Here is an 18,510-nt window from a genome sequence, read left to right as displayed (position 1 = left end):
TATTTCTCTTTCTTTCATTATGTTTAGTTAAGTTTATTATGTGAAGGTGAAAATGTTACATTAATGTTGTAAGAATAAGTATAGTGTAAACTTAACATGGACCTTAATGTTTGATACTAACATATTTTGTACTTGTTATCTTGTTCACTTTTAATACTTTGCTTGTTAAATAGCTAATCTAGATTTATGTTGTATAACACTTGGGACAACAAATGCTTGGCACATAGCTCATACTATATAGTATAACCGACACTTGAGTTATGAAATAAACTTGATTTGTTGTTAATATAAGTTATAATCATGAATGTCTAACAACATTTATAAGCATTAGCATCATTCAAATAAGATAACTTATATAATCATGTTAATAATTTATAATCTAATCGGAAGCTTCTTTATGTGTGGTTTTTAATTGAATAATAAGAGTTTAGATTATACTTGTTTAACATACCATTAGTGGATTTTCTAACCTTGACATTTGTTGTTATTATTGTTTAATCTTTACATTAATCTTCCATTTTAAAGTTCTTATCAACTTTTTCTTTTTCTTTTTCATCTTCTTCTACTACTACTACTACTACTACTACTATTATCCTTGTTGTTGTTGTTGTTGTATTGTTATTATTTATAATTTATACAATTAACCTCCCTGTGTTTCGACCCCGGTTTTGCTGGATTATTTATTACTTCGACACTCCTATTCTTAGAAAAAGACATCAATCTTTTGGTCGTGTCAATAAATATGCCATTAACATAATCAAGTAAATCATAACCAATAAGTAGTGTTTCAAATTGAGCATGTCATTGCGAAAAGGTGGAAGGGGTCAACTTTTCATTAATTTGGGCAGTAATGTTGAAGGATATGAGTGGTTTGTTAGATGAAAAAGGTTAGGTGTTGAGACTGAAATTTAAGGTTTGTTTTGAGGGAAAGGCTATATTTAATATTTGGATTTGAACTCATTTGAGATTAAAAGCTCTGATAATATAAACAGGAAAGAGCACTTCATAAGTTTTGATATTTTATTATTATTCTCTCACAGTTTTCATACATTGCTTGATAAATTATATACATTGTCATTCTTTGATTTTGGAAAAAACAGGTTTTTGGCTGAAATTATAGCTATTGTAATAGTTTTTAGACTCGACCCGGTGGCCGGTTTGGTCGAAAGCCAAGATTTTGAGTTTTGATCGGGTTACCAAGTTGTCCGGGTTAATTTTTTTTATTAAAAAAATCAAAATGATGTTGTTTTATTAAAAACAATTGAACGAGTTGCAACTGGGTTTTTGACAAGAGTTTTGTTAGGTCACACCAAGTTTATTCTTCCCCTAATTTTCTTCAACTCGACCCCGTTCCAGCCCCGGGTCGACCCTCCAGGCCGGGCTTCAAAACTATGGCTATTGTTCTTGAATAGCTACTATAAAAGCATCTCCAATAGGAAATGCTATATTAAAGAGCCAAATTGATAAAATGACTTTTTAAATAGTACAAATATAACCTTTTATTTTATATGCATTCCAATAATAAAAAGCTATTTAGAAGAGTCAATTATATTTTAATATATTTTATGTTAAATTAATTTTAATATAATTATATAACTAATTTAGATATTTTTATATAATATAATTATGATGTTATTAATTATATAATTAATATGAGTAATTTATAAAAGTAAATATAAAATTAATGAAGTAATATGAAAGTTAAAAGATATAATTTTAAGTTAAATTTAAATCTTTTAAATTTAAAATTTATTTATATAAATATTTTTAATTTTCAGTTTTATGTGTTACTGTTAAAATTTTTATTTTTTAAAAGTAAATTCAAATTCAAAATTTGAAAAAAATCACCAACATTTTAAATTTTGATTTTCAAAGTTTTTTTTTAATTCAAACTTTGAAAAAATAACCACCAATATTTTAAATTTTAAATTTTGAAAAAATAACTGCCAACATTTTAAGATTTTAAAATTTTTAAAAATAATCCATCTATAAATATTCTTAGATACCTAAACATTTTTTTTTATCATTTTCTTATTTCTAATATTTATCATATTTCATTAAAATTCATCATTCTAATTCTAATTTTAATTTTTATGATACTTTTGATTTTGGTGATTACACTCCCATGTTCACCTTTCAAGTTGTTACCACAGTGGTTGCTAAAGAAGAATTGAATAATGAAGGGTGGAGAATAGAGTATCATGGCTCTATTCTTGGTCATAATATTATCAATCATAATAGAAAGGAAGGTGAGTTAAGACTATATAATGATTATTTTGCTGAAAATCCTAATTCACTTAAAGTCAATTTCAAAAAAGATTTAGGATAAGTCGTCATCTTTTTTTTCAGATCATAAATGCAGTGGAATCTTACAATCAATATTTTAAATAAAAGACAGATGATCTTAGTGTTCTTGGTTTATCTTGCTTTCAAAAGATAACTGCAACTTATAGGATACTTATATACGGTACTCTTGCAAATCTTGTTGATGAATATCTTTGAATTGGGGACTGTGATAGAAAGTTTTAGACTTTCATTAAAGCAATCATAAATTTTTTTGGTTATTGGTATTTAAGAGTACCAAAGAACGCTAATATTTATTGATTATTATCAATTAAAGAGTAGTGTGGATTTCCAGGGATGTTAAGGAGCACTGATTGTATGCATTGGAAATGGAAAAAAAATATACAATTGCATGGCATATTGTCATGAACTAACTATAATTCTAAAAGCGGTGGCTTCATAAGATCTTTGGATATGGCATGCCTTTTTTAGAATGTCTAGATCACTAAATGATATTATTATTCTTGATCGGTCACCTATCTTCGCTGTACTTGCTGAAAGTCATATTGCTCCTGTAAATTATACAATTAATGGGTATGAATATATAATGGAATACTATTTAGCAAATGGGATTATCCTAATTGGTCAACATTTGTTAAGACAATCTCAAGACCATTAGGAGTAAAGAGAAAATATTTTGTTAGTAAGCAAGAGTTTGCAAAAAAGTGTATGGAGTGGGCATTTGAGGTGCTTCAATCTCGTTTTGTAATTGTACATGGACCTATTTGATACTGGGATGAAGAAACGCTTGCAAATATTATAAAAGCTTGTATAATAATGTATAATATGATTATTGAGGATAATGAAGCAATGAACCTTGAATTTGACCATAAATATGAAGTCAATTCCTTTATATTAGTGTCACATAATGAAATACCAGAACTACATGATTTTCTTCAAACTCATAATCGAATAAAGGATAGAGCAACTAGCTCTATAAGAAGATTTAATTGAACATTTATGACAATAAGTAGAATCATTAGAATTGAAATTCTTATGTTATCATAATTTTTAAGTTTTTTAGTTTTTTTCATTATAGTTGTTATCTTTTAAGTTAATTAATCATACTTATTGTTGTTAAGTGTTAGAAGAACTTCAAAAAAGGATTATGGATTGATATTAATTTTATAAGAATATATTTAAAATAACCAATAATTTTCTACATATTTAATTAAAAATACATTACACTAAACAATAAATCAATCAAGTTAATTAAAAATTAAAACCTCTCTTTTGCATAATTTCTAACTTTCTATTTTGAAAATTCGTTGTAGAAATTGGATCCAAGTTAGAAATATTCATTTTCATAATTTGTTCTTCTTTCTCAATCCTATCCAATTCTTATTTGTTTTGACCATAATTTTCCTATCTTGTTTCTTCTAATCCTCAATTTCAACTAGAGTATTCCTTTCTCAATCCTATCCAATTCTTGTTTCTTTTGACCATAATTTTCCTATCTTGTTTCTTCTAATTGTTGAATTGTTGTAAGAGATTTGTTACGGTTACCTCCCCAACTTTATCTTTTTCTTATCTACGTTTAAGTAGTTTCTTTACAGCTTTCTGACCAATTGGTCTATCTTGATAAATCAGTGGTTCACTATCTTCTCCTAAACTAACATAATCAGGGGTAGATGGAGTTAATGAAGTCAGACTTGCATTGACATGACTTTTTTATTTCTTGTTTGACCTTTGATATTGACTTGCATGCTCAAGTTGCCATTTGGATTCTTTTCTTAAGATAACCCAACAATGTTCTAGTTGAGATTATTTGCTTACACAAGAAACATACATTTGCTGTGCATTATTAATCTGGTAAGAAATTAAAGAAATTTAATAATGTTAAAATATATGTTAAATAATTTAACATGGAAATGAATATTAAAATTACTCTTGATTCTTCAGTCATTTCACTTTGCTGATGATTTTTAATTTGAGTAGCAAATCCAACAAATTTTCCAACTTCTTTATTTATTTTTGCTGATGATTTTTAATTTGAGTAGCAAATTCAGCAAATTTTCCAACTTTATTTATTTCTTATCATCTACTTAAGATGCATATTTGGGAACGATTATTCAAGTTTCCTCCATTCTCTACAAAGTAAGTGTGTACTCGAGCCCATAATTGTTTTGTTTGTTGTTCAACTCCTGTAATTGGATCCTTGCTTGTATTTAACCATGTAAAGACAAGTAAACAATCTTCATCTAGTGAGAAAGTTTTATTTCTTTATGATTTTTTTTGTATGGACATTTAAATTTGAGTATGTTAAGTCATCAATTAATTGATTATAATCACTTAGTTGAGAGAAAATATCTTTTGACTCACTCACAAGAAAGTTGATAGAAGAACTTTGAAAATTTGAATCCATTTGCATTAAAAAAAAAACTTCAAGTTCAAACCTTATAAAATAGTGCAAAAGAAGCTCACATTCAATTTCTAGTAATTTTATAGTTTCCATACATGTGAATTACTAATAAGAATTGACTCCTACTTGTTCTAACATTAATCTAATCATACAACCATTACAATTTAACCATTTTTGGGAACTAAAAGAAGATTGATATACTGGTTTAGTTGTAATAATTAAATGATTGTAGTGAGGTGAAAATAACTAAACAAATTTTGATTTTTTTTATTGGAAAGTATGTCAACGAGGTTCTGTGTGATATGATTGTATTCACATTTGGTTGAGGAGATTATGAAAGTTTAATAAGTAGATAACATATGATGGGGTTAGAAATAAGTATACAATTGTAAAGGATAGTAAAATCGTTACTCTTGTAATTTTTACATCCAAATAGGCATATGATGATCAAATAAAGTTAAAAACAAAAAAACAAAAACATGATGAATTGGGTAGAGATTTATATCTTCATCATTAATAATAAAAAAAACAAGGTTCACTCATCGAAAAACATTAACCAAAGCACCATTTCTCATCACTCATCATGTGCCTCAACCAAAGCACCATTTCTCATCACTCATCACGTGCCTCTTTTTCTTTTTTTTCAGTTTCTTTCTTTAATATCAATACTTAAGAAACTTGAAGAGGTTCACATTTGATTCTAACACCTTTGTACCATGAAGAAAAGTGAAAATGCATATTAAAAATAATATAAATCATATTTCAGGACCTTGCCTAAAAGTTTAATTTATTGGGTTGGGATGATTTTTTGACATGATATCAAAACCTTGATGATCAAGCAGTCACGAGTTTAAATCTTACTATCCTCATTTATTTGATAAAAATTAAGCATAAAATAGTGTGAGTCTGTGTAAGTTTTAAGTTCAAAGAGTTTTCATTTGAGAGGTATGTTAGAGAATGATATAAATCATATCTTGAAATATCACCTAAAAACTTAAGTAATTAAATTGAGATGGTTATTTAAAAATGCATATCATAATTACATTATCATCATTCCTTTTCATGTCGGAAGGTATACCCTTTCAAATCCTCTTTTAGAATAGTCTATAATGGCATATCATTCATTTAAACTTCCACTACTTAAATGATAATGCGATGTTTATTAAATTTTGAAGATCTGAATCTGTTGCTATTTTTAAAATGATAGGATAATTTTTTTAAATTCACCATATGAGCAGATAGGGGTGACCATGCATACGCGCTTGAATAAAAAAAAGAAAGAAGAAGTATGTGCAAGATATATAAGTTCATGTTTCGTGCAAGACATAACAATTTTATTTCCAAACCTTGTGTTAGGTCAGGTTAAGAAACTCATGTTACTGTCTCCATCATCAATCATTAATCATCGTTTGAAAAATTATTGTTTCAATAAAATCAACCTATATAAATACAAATATAAATATAGACGAATAAGAGATATATTATCAGGAAAAGTTTAAAGTTATATAATATATACTTTGAATTGACATAACGATTTTTTCAGAAAAAGGAGTCCATATGTTTTCTTTCCTTTGCAACATCAACATATGACACTCACGAGAGGGGATAAAAGTATGGAAAGTAACATTATATTTCAGCATGCAAGGTTGACAATCAAGACCATTCGACCTTGAAAGGACCTTATCAGCTGCCATCCACACTTGAAAGTAACCTTCCATCTGATCCCTGCCTCCTCACTGGCTCCAGGTTGACATTAACCTTTCATTCCATGGTTAAAGAATCCAACTCAGCCCTTTTCCTTCCCTTTGAAACATTTTTTACCAAACGGAAAAGGTTATATGATTTTTGACAAGAAACTTTTAAGCTACTCTTTCAAATGGTAGATTAAGTTCTTAATCAGGTTGTTAGATGACAAAATTGAATTTAACTGTGTCGATAGGTGGTGAATTTGACTAATTACGACCTTCATGGTAATGATATCCATTGGCTTAATTGTAATGGCACGGTTTATTAAAAAAATCCATGTGCAAAAATCAAATTCTAACCAACTAATTTGGTGGATCGGTCTTGATATTGCCATACGACCTTCTCCAACGACAGGACAAATAAATCCTCATTATGTTGTTTCCTCTATTTCAAATGTTTGAAAATGTGATAGGAGTTTATTTTTAAAGTATTTAAAATTTTAAAATTTATTAAAAACTATTTTTAATATTAATATATCAAAATAATAATTAAAAAATATTTTTAATATTGATATATCAAAATAATAATTAAAAAAATTAAAATATATTAATCTAAAGCTTTTAAAATAAATTAATAATTCTACAAGCACGGTTGAACCGCAAAGTCAACCAATACTTCACAAGACAACTCACACCTTTGTAACTAAAGCCTATAGTGATTAAATTATGATTAAGAGATTAATTTTACCAAATTCTCATGAGTTCACAATCTTAATGTTTCAATATATACTAACATAGATCATATTAAATTACGAGTCAAATTAATTTTTTTAAACATAATAAAAAATATTCAAGTTATAGAAAATTGTTTGATATTGTTACTAAACTTAATCCAATAAGTTAATCTTGAAATATTTCTATTCGACTTCTTACCTAGTCTAATTTTAAAATTAAATTGTATGAAAATTATCTTGACATAACTCAATTGAATTAGTTGTTCAAAGACAATCTAACAAACCAGTAACAATTTAAATCATTGATAAAAAAAATATGATAATAAAATTATATAAAAAAAATGAAATTAACAAAAAAAATTATCTTAACTTAATTTTATTTCATTCAAGTTTAAAATTAAATATGTGGAAATTGTCCTGAAATAATCTAGCCTACTTAGCCAATCCAAAAATAACTCAAGTTATTGTTAAAAGAAAAAGAAACATACAAATAAAATAGCTCTACCAAGCATACCAAATCTTTTATTAAAGAAATGTAATTAATAGGAATGCTAGAAATAATTAAAAGAAATCATCACTTGTGATGTTTGGTCGATTTGGTTACTCAAAGTTCAAATTCATTTTTATGAATCAACCGATTTGGAGCTTCATATATTTTATTATAGATATTTGGTTAATATATCAATGACGAGTAAAGTTCAATCAATTAAATGCCTACGTGTAGTTATTAAAAAAATAATTAAAATATTATTTTTCACATATTCTCACAACTATATCCATGCTTTTTGACAAATAAAAGAATTCCTAGAGTTAGACAAGGAATATTGATGCATAATTTCTCTTAAAAGAAGAAGAACAAGAAAAGCCTTGAAGAAATTTTGAAGAAAAACCAAATGAGGTTTGGTGAAAAATGAATTTCATGTGATAATAGTTGATTTAATTTCTTTATTTCCGTTCTTGTCATCTGGCAGCTGGATCGAGAAAAACGGTGTCGCTTTTCGAGGGAGAAGGTTGACGGGACGGGTGAGATGGTGTTAACCGTACTTGAGTTTTATTGTCAAGCCTAGATCCTAAATTACTGTCATATGTTTACAAATAATTTCCATAAGTTTAGTTATCCTTTTTTTTAAAAAAAAAAATACATACCAATTTCAGTCAACTTTAAAAAAAAATATTATATATTTTTATTATTAAAAACAAACACAATGTAAGTTATAGTAGGCATGAGAATTCTTAAACAATTTAGGGTTTTTAGTTAATAGTAACTCTTTATTTTTTATTTTTATCACTTAATTTCTTTTGATATCTTTATTGCAACAATAATAATTGAAGATGAGTTACTTTCAAACATTTTAACTATTATTACTACCAATATTATATTACACTTAAGAATTATAATATTAGTTGGCGTAACAAAAACTTTATAGATATAGATATTATTTAGGAGTATGGTTGAATCATTTTCATTTTTATTTTTATTTTGAATTTTTTATTAAAAAACTTTAAAATAATATGTTTTTAATGTTTTTTATTATTTTAATATACTAATATCAAAAATAAAAAAATAATTATTTTGATATATTTTAAAGAAAAAATATTAAAAAAAAAACCTTTTCTAGACTCTCATACAAGCTTACAATTTCCTCCCATGTATTAAGTATTTCACTTGTATAAATACAATAGAACCATGTGGATGCATGTAAATCACGTATCATGACAACTACTAACATTCAAAAACTTGGATTAGAAAGCCTATTTAACATCTACTGCAAATGCCATACATCAAATAAAAATCCTTTGGAAGTCCAATTTATAATGATATAACAAATTCCATTGCTAAATTCAGAGAAAAAAATAATTAATTGATAATACATTTGTAAAACCTGATTTGAATTTTAAGGCAAAACTAGAGTTATGAGTTGAAATGATCTATTTAAATTTAAAATATTTTTTTTTAAAATAATATCATTTTAATATATAAAAAAATTAATTGGTTCAAATCTGGTTTCAATCCGATCATGTTTTAATCAATTATAATACAAAGTAACCCGAGTTTCCGACCAAATTAAACAGTTTGTTTTTCTATGTTTCTGACACATGTTGTCAGAACGAGCTTTATAACAATTGTTGATACTTGATTAAGAAATGCCACCTAATTTGTTTTTTCCCTGCTCTGTGAAGATTTCCACCGAAGCATGCCTTATTTTTTTTCTTTGAGAAAGAACCATCCAAGTTTGGAAACTGAAAACAACATGTAATAAACCCAGCTGTGCCACCCCACCCTCCTTATTTTCTTTTATCAAACTCTTTGCTCGTCATAAATCCATCTTTATATATGCAGTGTCAACTCATTTCATTCTGTGCTGCATCATTGTTAGCATTGGCAATTTGGTATCCCCTAAACACAACCATTTCTCTCTGAATTCTTGGTCAGGTTAGTGCACTTCATAGCTGCTGATTCTTCTTCTTCCTTTCTTTTTATTGTTAAAAATGCTAAATGGTCATGATAAGTAGTACCGTTGCAATGTTGGAATGAGCTGATCTAGATCTGTTTCTTTGCTCTATGTTCAACTACATTGTGTGGTGCTGGTTTTCCTTCTCCTCTTTTTGTCTAGCAAACTTTGTCTTGACTTGCTTTTGCAAACTTATAGAGATGAAAGAGAATGGAAAACATCAAATGTAACACTGTTTTTCCTTAAAAAAGGACAAGCTGTAGTGTACTCTGAAATGGGATTTTGATCTTTTTTTTTTTTGCAAGAATACTTGATCATCTGGGGATTTAGCAGATTGTGTATGGTATTTCATCCTTGCCATTTATGCATGCTATTTCTTTTCTATTGTCATTACAAAGATTTGGTGATTGGGTTTTATGGATTTGGGAATCTTAATTGCCTTGATTTTGAAATGCTGGTTTTGATTTCTTCAATTAGCAAGTTTTTCTGCTCATACTGTGGATTTGTATTGGTTTGCCGTTGAAGGATTTGTGATCGTAATTTGAGGTGTCATCAACTATGGGATTTTGGTTTGATTCTTGCAGGAATTTAGAGAATTTTGTTAAGAAGAAAAAAAACATGGAGTTTTCCATGATTATTATGTTTAGTAGCACGCTGTTGTTTTTGTGCACTCCAGCAGCATATGCTCAAACTGCAGCTAGTCCTCCAGCACCAGCCCCGACTCCGTCCTCAGCACCAGCACCAGCACCAGCACCTCCTTACGTTAGCCTCACTGATTTGCTCTCTGTTGCTGGCCCATTCCACACCTTCCTTAGCTACCTTGAATCCACTAAGGTCGTTGACACCTTCCAAAACCAAGCCAACAACACTGATGAAGGCATTACCATCTTCGTACCAAAAGATGATGCCTTCAAAAATCTCAAGAAGCCTTCTTTGTCAAACCTAACTCAAGACCAGCTGAAGCAACTCATTCTTTTCCATGCCTTGCCACACTATTACGCCTTGGCTGATTTTAAGAACCTTAGCCAAGTAAGCCCTGTTAGCACATTTGCTGGTGCAGGCGGATATGCTTTGAATTTCACAGATGTATCTGGGACTGTGCACCTTGATTCAGGATGGTCAAAAACCAAAGTTAGCAGTAGTGTGCATTCAACTGATCCCGTTGCAGTTTATCAAGTTGACAGAGTCCTCCTTCCTGAGTCGATATTTGGTGCTGATATACCTCCAGCCCCAGCCCCAGCCCCAGCCCCTGAAACCAGCCTTGCTGCAGATTCTCCATCATCTGACAGGACTGGAGATGGGAGCGCTCCAGGAACTTCCCCTCCAAATTCTTCTTACAGGATCTTCGGTGTAGATATTTGGAGTCAATTGGTTTTCGCACTCATAGGTGTGCTGGTCGTGTTCTTGTAGGAGAGGATTTCCCTGATGTGTATTATTCTATGTGAAGAGGCTATATCTGGATTTTGCCATTTGCTTTGATTTAAAACCATTTTTTGATTATGCATGTGGGCGTGAGTTTTTATTTCCATCCCAAGTAGAGTATCATCTTCTTGATTCATAGTTTATTTTGAACCATGTAATTATGATGTTCTTATCATGTTTGGAACTTTATGGCCCCAAGTGTTTGCAGAAGTGATTAGAGGCTGAGAAGCTTATGACGTCGCATTTTTGAGGTGGAAAATGATTGCTCACCGGTAGATGTTGAAAACTCTATAATATTTCCAAGGCACCAACCACCATCAACAGAAAAACTACAGTCGCAGAGCTTAAACTCTTGACCTCTGGTACGTTGTCAAGTGATGATACCTGGATCTTCTTGAACGTGAAAAGACCCTAATCCATAGACCGAGAAAACATACATCCTGTTAACGGTAGAGACCAAATTGATCAATGCTGGAGTATTTAAGACTCCATCGGACTTCCTTTTCTAATGCTAGAACACATGAGGCCAACACACTCATTGATCCTCGAATATGGACCACCCATTATGCCACCACCCGCAACAAATAATTTCACGAAGGTGGCAAAGGGTCACCAAAAAAAGGAAAAAGGATAGCCTAGCGTGGCCATGTCTATCACTTTTCGAGTACCATGATATATATAATCGGGCGGGCAACCTTCTCCCGTTGCATGATTATATATATATATATAAACACCATGCAATTATTATTAAAACTTAAATCTTAATTTTTGAAAGAAAAAAATTTGGTCAAAACAAATATATTTTAATTATTTTTTATGTTTTTGATTATTTAGGTTGCCCATCCCGACTAGTTATCTAAATTTCATTTTAAATTAATTTCTAAATTAAATTTTAAAATTATAATAATAATTAATTTTATTTATATATTAATTTAGAACATGTGTTAACTCTCTTAATCTATGAAAGGTTTTATTTAAGACTCCATCGTACTTCCTTTTCTAATGCTAAAAAACATGAGGCCAACACACTTAATAATCCTCGTATATGGACCACCCATTATTTTTTTTTATACTTTAATATATATTTGAATGTTGAAATTAATAATATTATAAAATCAAAATTAGCTTGATTGGTTGACTTGAATCTAGACTAATCCAAGTTTAAAAATAAATAAAGAAAAGATAGACTTGACCTGACTTAATAAAAAATTTAAATTAACTAGGGATAAAACCAAAATTAAAAATCCATTAAATTTTTTGAAAAAACAAATTGATCAAAATAAGGTTGTTTTAATTATTTTTCAGTTTTTTGGGTAAACTTGGTTGACCTTCTCGACCACTGATCTAAACTTTGCTTTATATTGACTCCCAAATCAGGTTTAAAAATTATGATAATAATTATTTTTATTCATGTATTAACTCGGATCAATCTGTGTTGATCCTCTAACTCGTGACTTAGGATTCACCCTGGTTGACCCTCAAGTTCGATATTAAAACTATGATAATAATAATTTTTATCCTTACATTGACCTGGTTGACCCTCATGATCTGTGACTTAGGTGTTGCCTCGAGTTGACCCTCAAATTAAATTTTAAAACTTTGATAATAATTACTTTTGTTTTATATTGATTTTCTTAACACATGACCCGAGTTTTATCATGGTTCGACCCCTAAATCGAGTTTTAAAACTATAATAATAATCATTTTTATTCATACATTAACTTAGATCAACAGTTAAACTCACTCATAACTTGACTCTTACCTTAAGTCAACTCTCGAATTTGATTTAAAAATATGATAATAACCGTTTTTATTCTTATATTGACCTGGATCAATACAATTCATAACCCGGATCTTGACTAGTGACTCAAGCTTTGTTTCGGATCAATTTCCAAGTTAGATTTCAAAACTATAACAATAACATATTTTATCTTTGTATATCTTAGTTAGATAATTTTGAGATTGAAAGTTTTTTATGAGGATATATTAGAAATAAAAAAATATTATCTATTTTTTTTACCTCCCATTCTGAAAATACAAATATTTATTTTTATATCTCTATTTTTTTAATTAAATACATTTATGTTTCTACAATCTCCATCTTTTTTATTTCAAGAATAGTAATGGATCGCTACCTAATATTACAAAGTAAATACTCATAGAACTGCTGCTGTTAGTGCGCAGTAAGTTTCTTAAAAGAAGGGATGCTTTTACCGAATATTGTTATTTGGCATTAGGTATGAACTAAGATAATTTCTCCAAATCAGAAGAAGAAACAGAAAGCCATGGGAACATAGAGTTGAAGGATATCTCTATATGATATGCTTACAGAATCACATCAGATATGTTTATTGATATAGAAAATATATGATATGCTTACAGAATCACATCAGACCCCTTCTCATTCATGGAACGTCTGGTCAAGAATAAATCTAGATATTTTTATTGATATAGAAACTACTGAGCCCACGTTTCAAGACGGCCTATTAGCTCAGTTGGTTAGAGCGTCGTGCTAATAACGCGAAGGTCGCAGGTTCGAAACCTGCATGGGCCACCCTTTGTTTTTAGAAAAACACTGTTCACAAATATTCATATATTTGGCACGTGCGGCTAGAAAAGGAAAAGCTAGTGAAGTTGCTCTGTGGCTCCAGGTTCATGCTTTTTGTAAATGTTGGTGCCTTTGGGATTGATGGGAAGGCGTCGAATGATTTTTCCAAATATGTTAAAAAAGATGTTTGAATCTGCTCTTTTAATTAGTTAAATGTTTCTTGTCTTATTATAAAACATGAAATTTAAAGTTTTCAGTTTTCCTATAAATATATTATGAAACGAGATTTGATAATTTAATGTTTTGGAAAATATTTTTAATTTATCTTTAAAGTATTATTATAAAAGAGAGAGTCTTCTATTAAATGCATCGCTGCCCTTTAATCCTACAAATTATAGCTGCAACTTAAGCCTGCAATCAGGACCCAGAGATAACACACTGCCTTGAATTATGCAGAGTACATCAAACCTGCAATTGTGGTTATTATTTATTGTAACAATTATGTAACGTAGAAACAAACGGCTAGAGCATCTCCAACCAGGCAACTAAAAAACGTAAAAAAAAAAAAAACGAGGCAAAAAAATAAAAAAGAAAGTTGTATTTTTAGCTTTTATTGTTGTTTTTAAAAATTCTAACTGGTTAACTAAATGAATAGCTAAAATACCTATTTAAGACCGGAAGTGTTATTTTTACATTTCTTTATAGCAAAAGGCAAAAGTAAATGAAAGTACTGGCCAACATTTTTTTCATTTGTTTTATATCTGTTTGGACAACATCTTATTTTATATCTGCTAGCTAATGTTTATTTTTTATTTTTAAAAGTAGAACAGAAATAAGAAAACAATGTTTTTTCTTTTAAAAGCAGAACAGAAGGAAGAAAATTTATTTATAAATTTCAAAATCTTGCCTTGTGTCTCACCATCTGCTCTAATTTATAAAAATAAAAATTAATTATTCTTCCTCACCATCTGCTCTAATTTATAAAAATAAGAATTAATTATTCTTTGATTAATTAATAATATCGATTGTGCTACTTAGCTGAAATCAAAATATATGTTTACTTAAAGACTTTTTTTTTTCTTTTGCATCTCTTGATTCTAGTGACTTTTTGTTGTTAATTTTTTATTTATGATATGATGATTGTTATTTCTTTTTTATTTTATGTTTTTTTTATAGGTTAAGGAAGATAATTTTTATTTATATTGTTATCTTTGACAAAATTGAAAAGAAGTAATGATGATAACTAATATTGATAAAAATATAGAGTAAAATATTTTAAATTTATTTTTAATTGCCTGTTTTAATTTGAAATTAATTATATTTTATCTATTACAATCTATAAGGTTTATGATACTTAATAATACACAAGTTCAGTTTATTAACAAGGGTAGTACTAGTTATATTAACACAATTTTCAGTATCTATCATCTTGTTTTGTACATGACAATACGTATGAAAGATATTTTTTGTTTTCTGATCAATATCATCTTCCTCGACCTAAACTTGAAGTATATGTCTTATAACTAAGGCCTCACCCTTGTCATAATTCAATTTTGAGTTTTCTAATAAAAAATAAAAAATAATTTATTTTAAAAAAATATTAAATAACAATAATGATAAAAATATAAGACAAATTAATCAATCATGCAATTTCATTCAACACATGGATAAACAAACTTCGGTTGTTTTTTAAGAAAACTTAGTCACACTAACCTCTTACATCGTGAGCAAACAATCTATAAGGTTTATGATACTTAATAGTACACAAGTTCAGTTTACTTACAAAGATAATATTAATTACATTAGCACAACTTTCATTATCTATAATCAAATTACATGTTTTATACATGGCAACACATATCAAAGATATTTTTACTTTATTGATCAATATCATCTTCCTTGACTTGAGCTTGGAGTGTATCCTTATAACTAAGACCCTACTTTTATCATAACCTAATTTGGAGTTTTCAAATAAAAAATAAAAATTAATTTAATTTTTTTAAAAAATATTAAATAAAAATAATGATAAAAATATAAATCAGATTAATCGATCATACATTTTCATTCAACAAGTGGATAGACAAACTAGGGTTGTTTTTTATGAAGACTTAGTCACGCCAACCTCCATAACATGAGTAGAGATTTTTCTTAGCAACGCCAGCCTTTAGTGCCACCAGCAACGACACCCGACACCCTTATGCCTAGTAAGCTTTTTTCTCCCATCTTCATTTTAATTACCTCTTTTCTTCTACAAACATATGTGAATTATAATTCATATGCACTTGTGGTTGCAAGCTTGGTCTCTAGGCTGGGTTAGTGACCAAGCTGGGTAGGCTGAATCGAGCCCAACTTATATGACTGGGCTAGCCCTCCTTCTAAAAAAAAGGGAACTGTTGAGACTAACAAAGTTGGACCTAGGCCTCAGCCTAACCAACCCAATTTTTAAGCCAAACAAACCCTTATGTATTTTTTATTTAGTTTTTAACTTGTTTTTATATTAATATCTAGTTAAACTGTCCTTTAAAAATTTCTAAATTTTTCAAAAAAATTCAAGGATCCTTTTGAATTTGGGCTATAGACTTATATTGTAAGATATGAATTCGATATAAAAAAATATATAATTGTTTTTCCTCTGAAAAAATAAATCTTTTTTTTTAAATAAAGCTCCCTCATTGAAAAAATACAAAAATATGCTTTGTTTTCAATTTAAATTTTACTTATTTATTCACTAACGCTAAAATTATGATTATTTATATTAACTAATGCCAAAATTAGAAGTATTCTCGGTATTCATTAATGTTAGAGTTATAAATATTGACATTAGGATTGAGAATTATTCCGAACCCCTAATATTCATCGAGTCCAAAGCATGTATTTTCATCTTAATTGGACCTAATTCTCTACCTGGATCTTCTCAAAGCAAAAAAATCATGGGAATTCTCCCTTTGACTGGATGTTCCACCTTGGCCAAAACTAAGATTCTTTCAGCTTTGATTCCTCCCTTTATTTCCCATGGATACAAAGTTATAGTCATCATCATCTATATTTTTTTTTCATCTATAAAATCAATAAAGTCAGTTTTAACATTTTATACAACCATTTGAATAGTGTTTCCTTACCAATTAGCCCCATTCTCAATCCATCCAACCTACTATTTTGTTGTCTCATTAAAGTCATAACATCTTTCAAATCTTTTGTTACCCTAATTAACTATTTAATTTGCTAGGAGAAAAATTATATATAAAAGGTGTTATTTGTTTTTAGAGTCACAAACTTATTATTTTTAGACAATATCTTTTAATCTACAAAAATTAATTAGTAGCAAGAAAAATATACCTCACAACTCCGTGTTTCACACAATTTACTGCCTTTCACTCAATTATTCTCACTACATCCTTTTCCTCTTGGTTCTTTTGGAATTGGAAATCAACAAACCAAAAATCAATGGATATCATAATGCAATCCAATTATATATAAAGTGACTCAAGAATTAATAAGATAATAAAACCACGTAAAACAAAATAATCATAAAGATTTTGTAAGTAGTAAAATGAATTAATACAAAATATGATAGATACGAAGAATCAAAATAAAACAGAAGTAAAAATTAATAAAAAGACTTAATTGAATCCTAAATACCCAAATATACTAGAAAGAAACTGAATAGGTCAAAATAAATAATAGTAAACATGTTTTTATAACTTAACGCAAATCTAACCTATTACGTAATTTTAAATACTAGAATTGAATCCTAGATCAAATAATATTGGGACAATATCAAGTTTGATTATAGTACCCTTGTAACCAATAAACAATAAATATCAACTTATAGATTATTATGCAAAACCTGAGAACAAATTATATAAAAAGGGGGGGGATTTATAAAGATTTAAATTTTTATACTACAAAACAATATATATATATAATGATGAGAAAATTTATTGGTTTTAAAGAACATAAAAGAGTGGCTTAATTATGAAAAGTGGGAAAGATGAGACCAAAATGGAATTAAAAAGAAATGTGACTATAAATACCCCATTTATTCTTTCTTCCATGGCCGGCTGAAATACATCAAAGAAAGAGGGGATTTTTATATTTTCTTCAATCAAAATATGAGAGAAAAACACCAAAGTTTAACAAATTTCAAATTCTAGACAAGCATAAAGGAGAAGACCATTATTATACAAGAGAAATTGCAAGAAAACAAATATGAGAACTGTGAAAAAGAAGAAGAAGGAAGAGTGGCAATCATATGCAATAAGAAGAAGACTAAGAGTTTTCAAATTTTGAGAAGTAAAGCATAGATTTTATCCGAGTAATGAGTTCTAATTCTAATTTCTATGAAATTAACTTCAATTTGATTGAAAATTTCATAACTTTCTTGAATTAAGAATTAGGGTTCTCGAACATAAAATTTAGAGGAAATGCAAAATTTCTTGAAGTTAGACCTATTAAGGTGGTATGGATGGCCTTGAATGCAGGTGGTGCAATGAGAAAAAAAGAAAAAAAGAAGATTCAAGGTAGCCGACCACTAGAGGGGAAGAAAAAAACAGAAAAAAAACTTATGATTTTCTTGTTTAATTAGTTGAGATGTGTTGTTACAATGTGATTGATAACTAGAAAAAAATTACATCACCGAGAAGAAGGAGGAATCCTTACTTCCTTTAGGTAGGTTCAGTCAAAGTAAAAATAAATAAATTAAGTGAGTGCAAATAACTTGGGGAGATTATAATTAAACGGGTTGCTATGTGTATGGTGAATGCATGGCTGTATTAAAGGAGGAGGAAGGGATTGAAGATAAAATTAGAGATACTTTGTCTATTGACGAAATGAGGCAGGTCTGTCACTCTAATTCTTAAGAGAATTTGTACATGAAGAAGATAAAATCTAGGAAGGGTCCTTTCATAAAAATTGTATCCAGGAGTGTTAGCTTTCCAACGAATCTAACCTCACCTATTTTGGA

General features: G+C 28.8%; 1 protein-coding gene and 1 non-coding gene across 2 annotated transcripts; both read left to right on the top strand.

Moving 5' to 3' along the window:
- The first annotated feature begins 9,470 nt into the window (after positions 1-9,470).
- On the top strand, positions 9,471-11,046 carry LOC105135938 (fasciclin-like arabinogalactan protein 7). The gene is made up of 2 exons (XM_011041048.1): positions 9,471-9,558; positions 10,162-11,046. Exon 2 carries the CDS (start codon positions 10,196-10,198, stop codon positions 10,985-10,987), a length of 792 nt encoding a protein of 263 aa, XP_011039350.1. The 5' UTR covers positions 9,471-9,558; positions 10,162-10,195; the 3' UTR covers positions 10,988-11,046.
- Positions 11,047-13,479: 2,433 nt separating this feature from the next.
- On the top strand, positions 13,480-13,553 carry TRNAI-AAU (transfer RNA isoleucine (anticodon AAU)). Its single transcript has one exon. It is a non-coding gene; the product is annotated as a tRNA-Ile (tRNA).
- The last annotated feature ends 4,957 nt before the right edge of the window (positions 13,554-18,510 follow it).

This window comes from Populus euphratica, unplaced genomic scaffold, assembly GCF_000495115.2.
Source record: "Populus euphratica unplaced genomic scaffold, PopEup_1.0 scaffold155.1, whole genome shotgun sequence".
Lineage (NCBI taxonomy): Eukaryota > Viridiplantae > Streptophyta > Magnoliopsida > Malpighiales > Salicaceae > Populus > Populus euphratica.
This window is presented reverse-complemented; position numbering and strand designations above follow the sequence as displayed.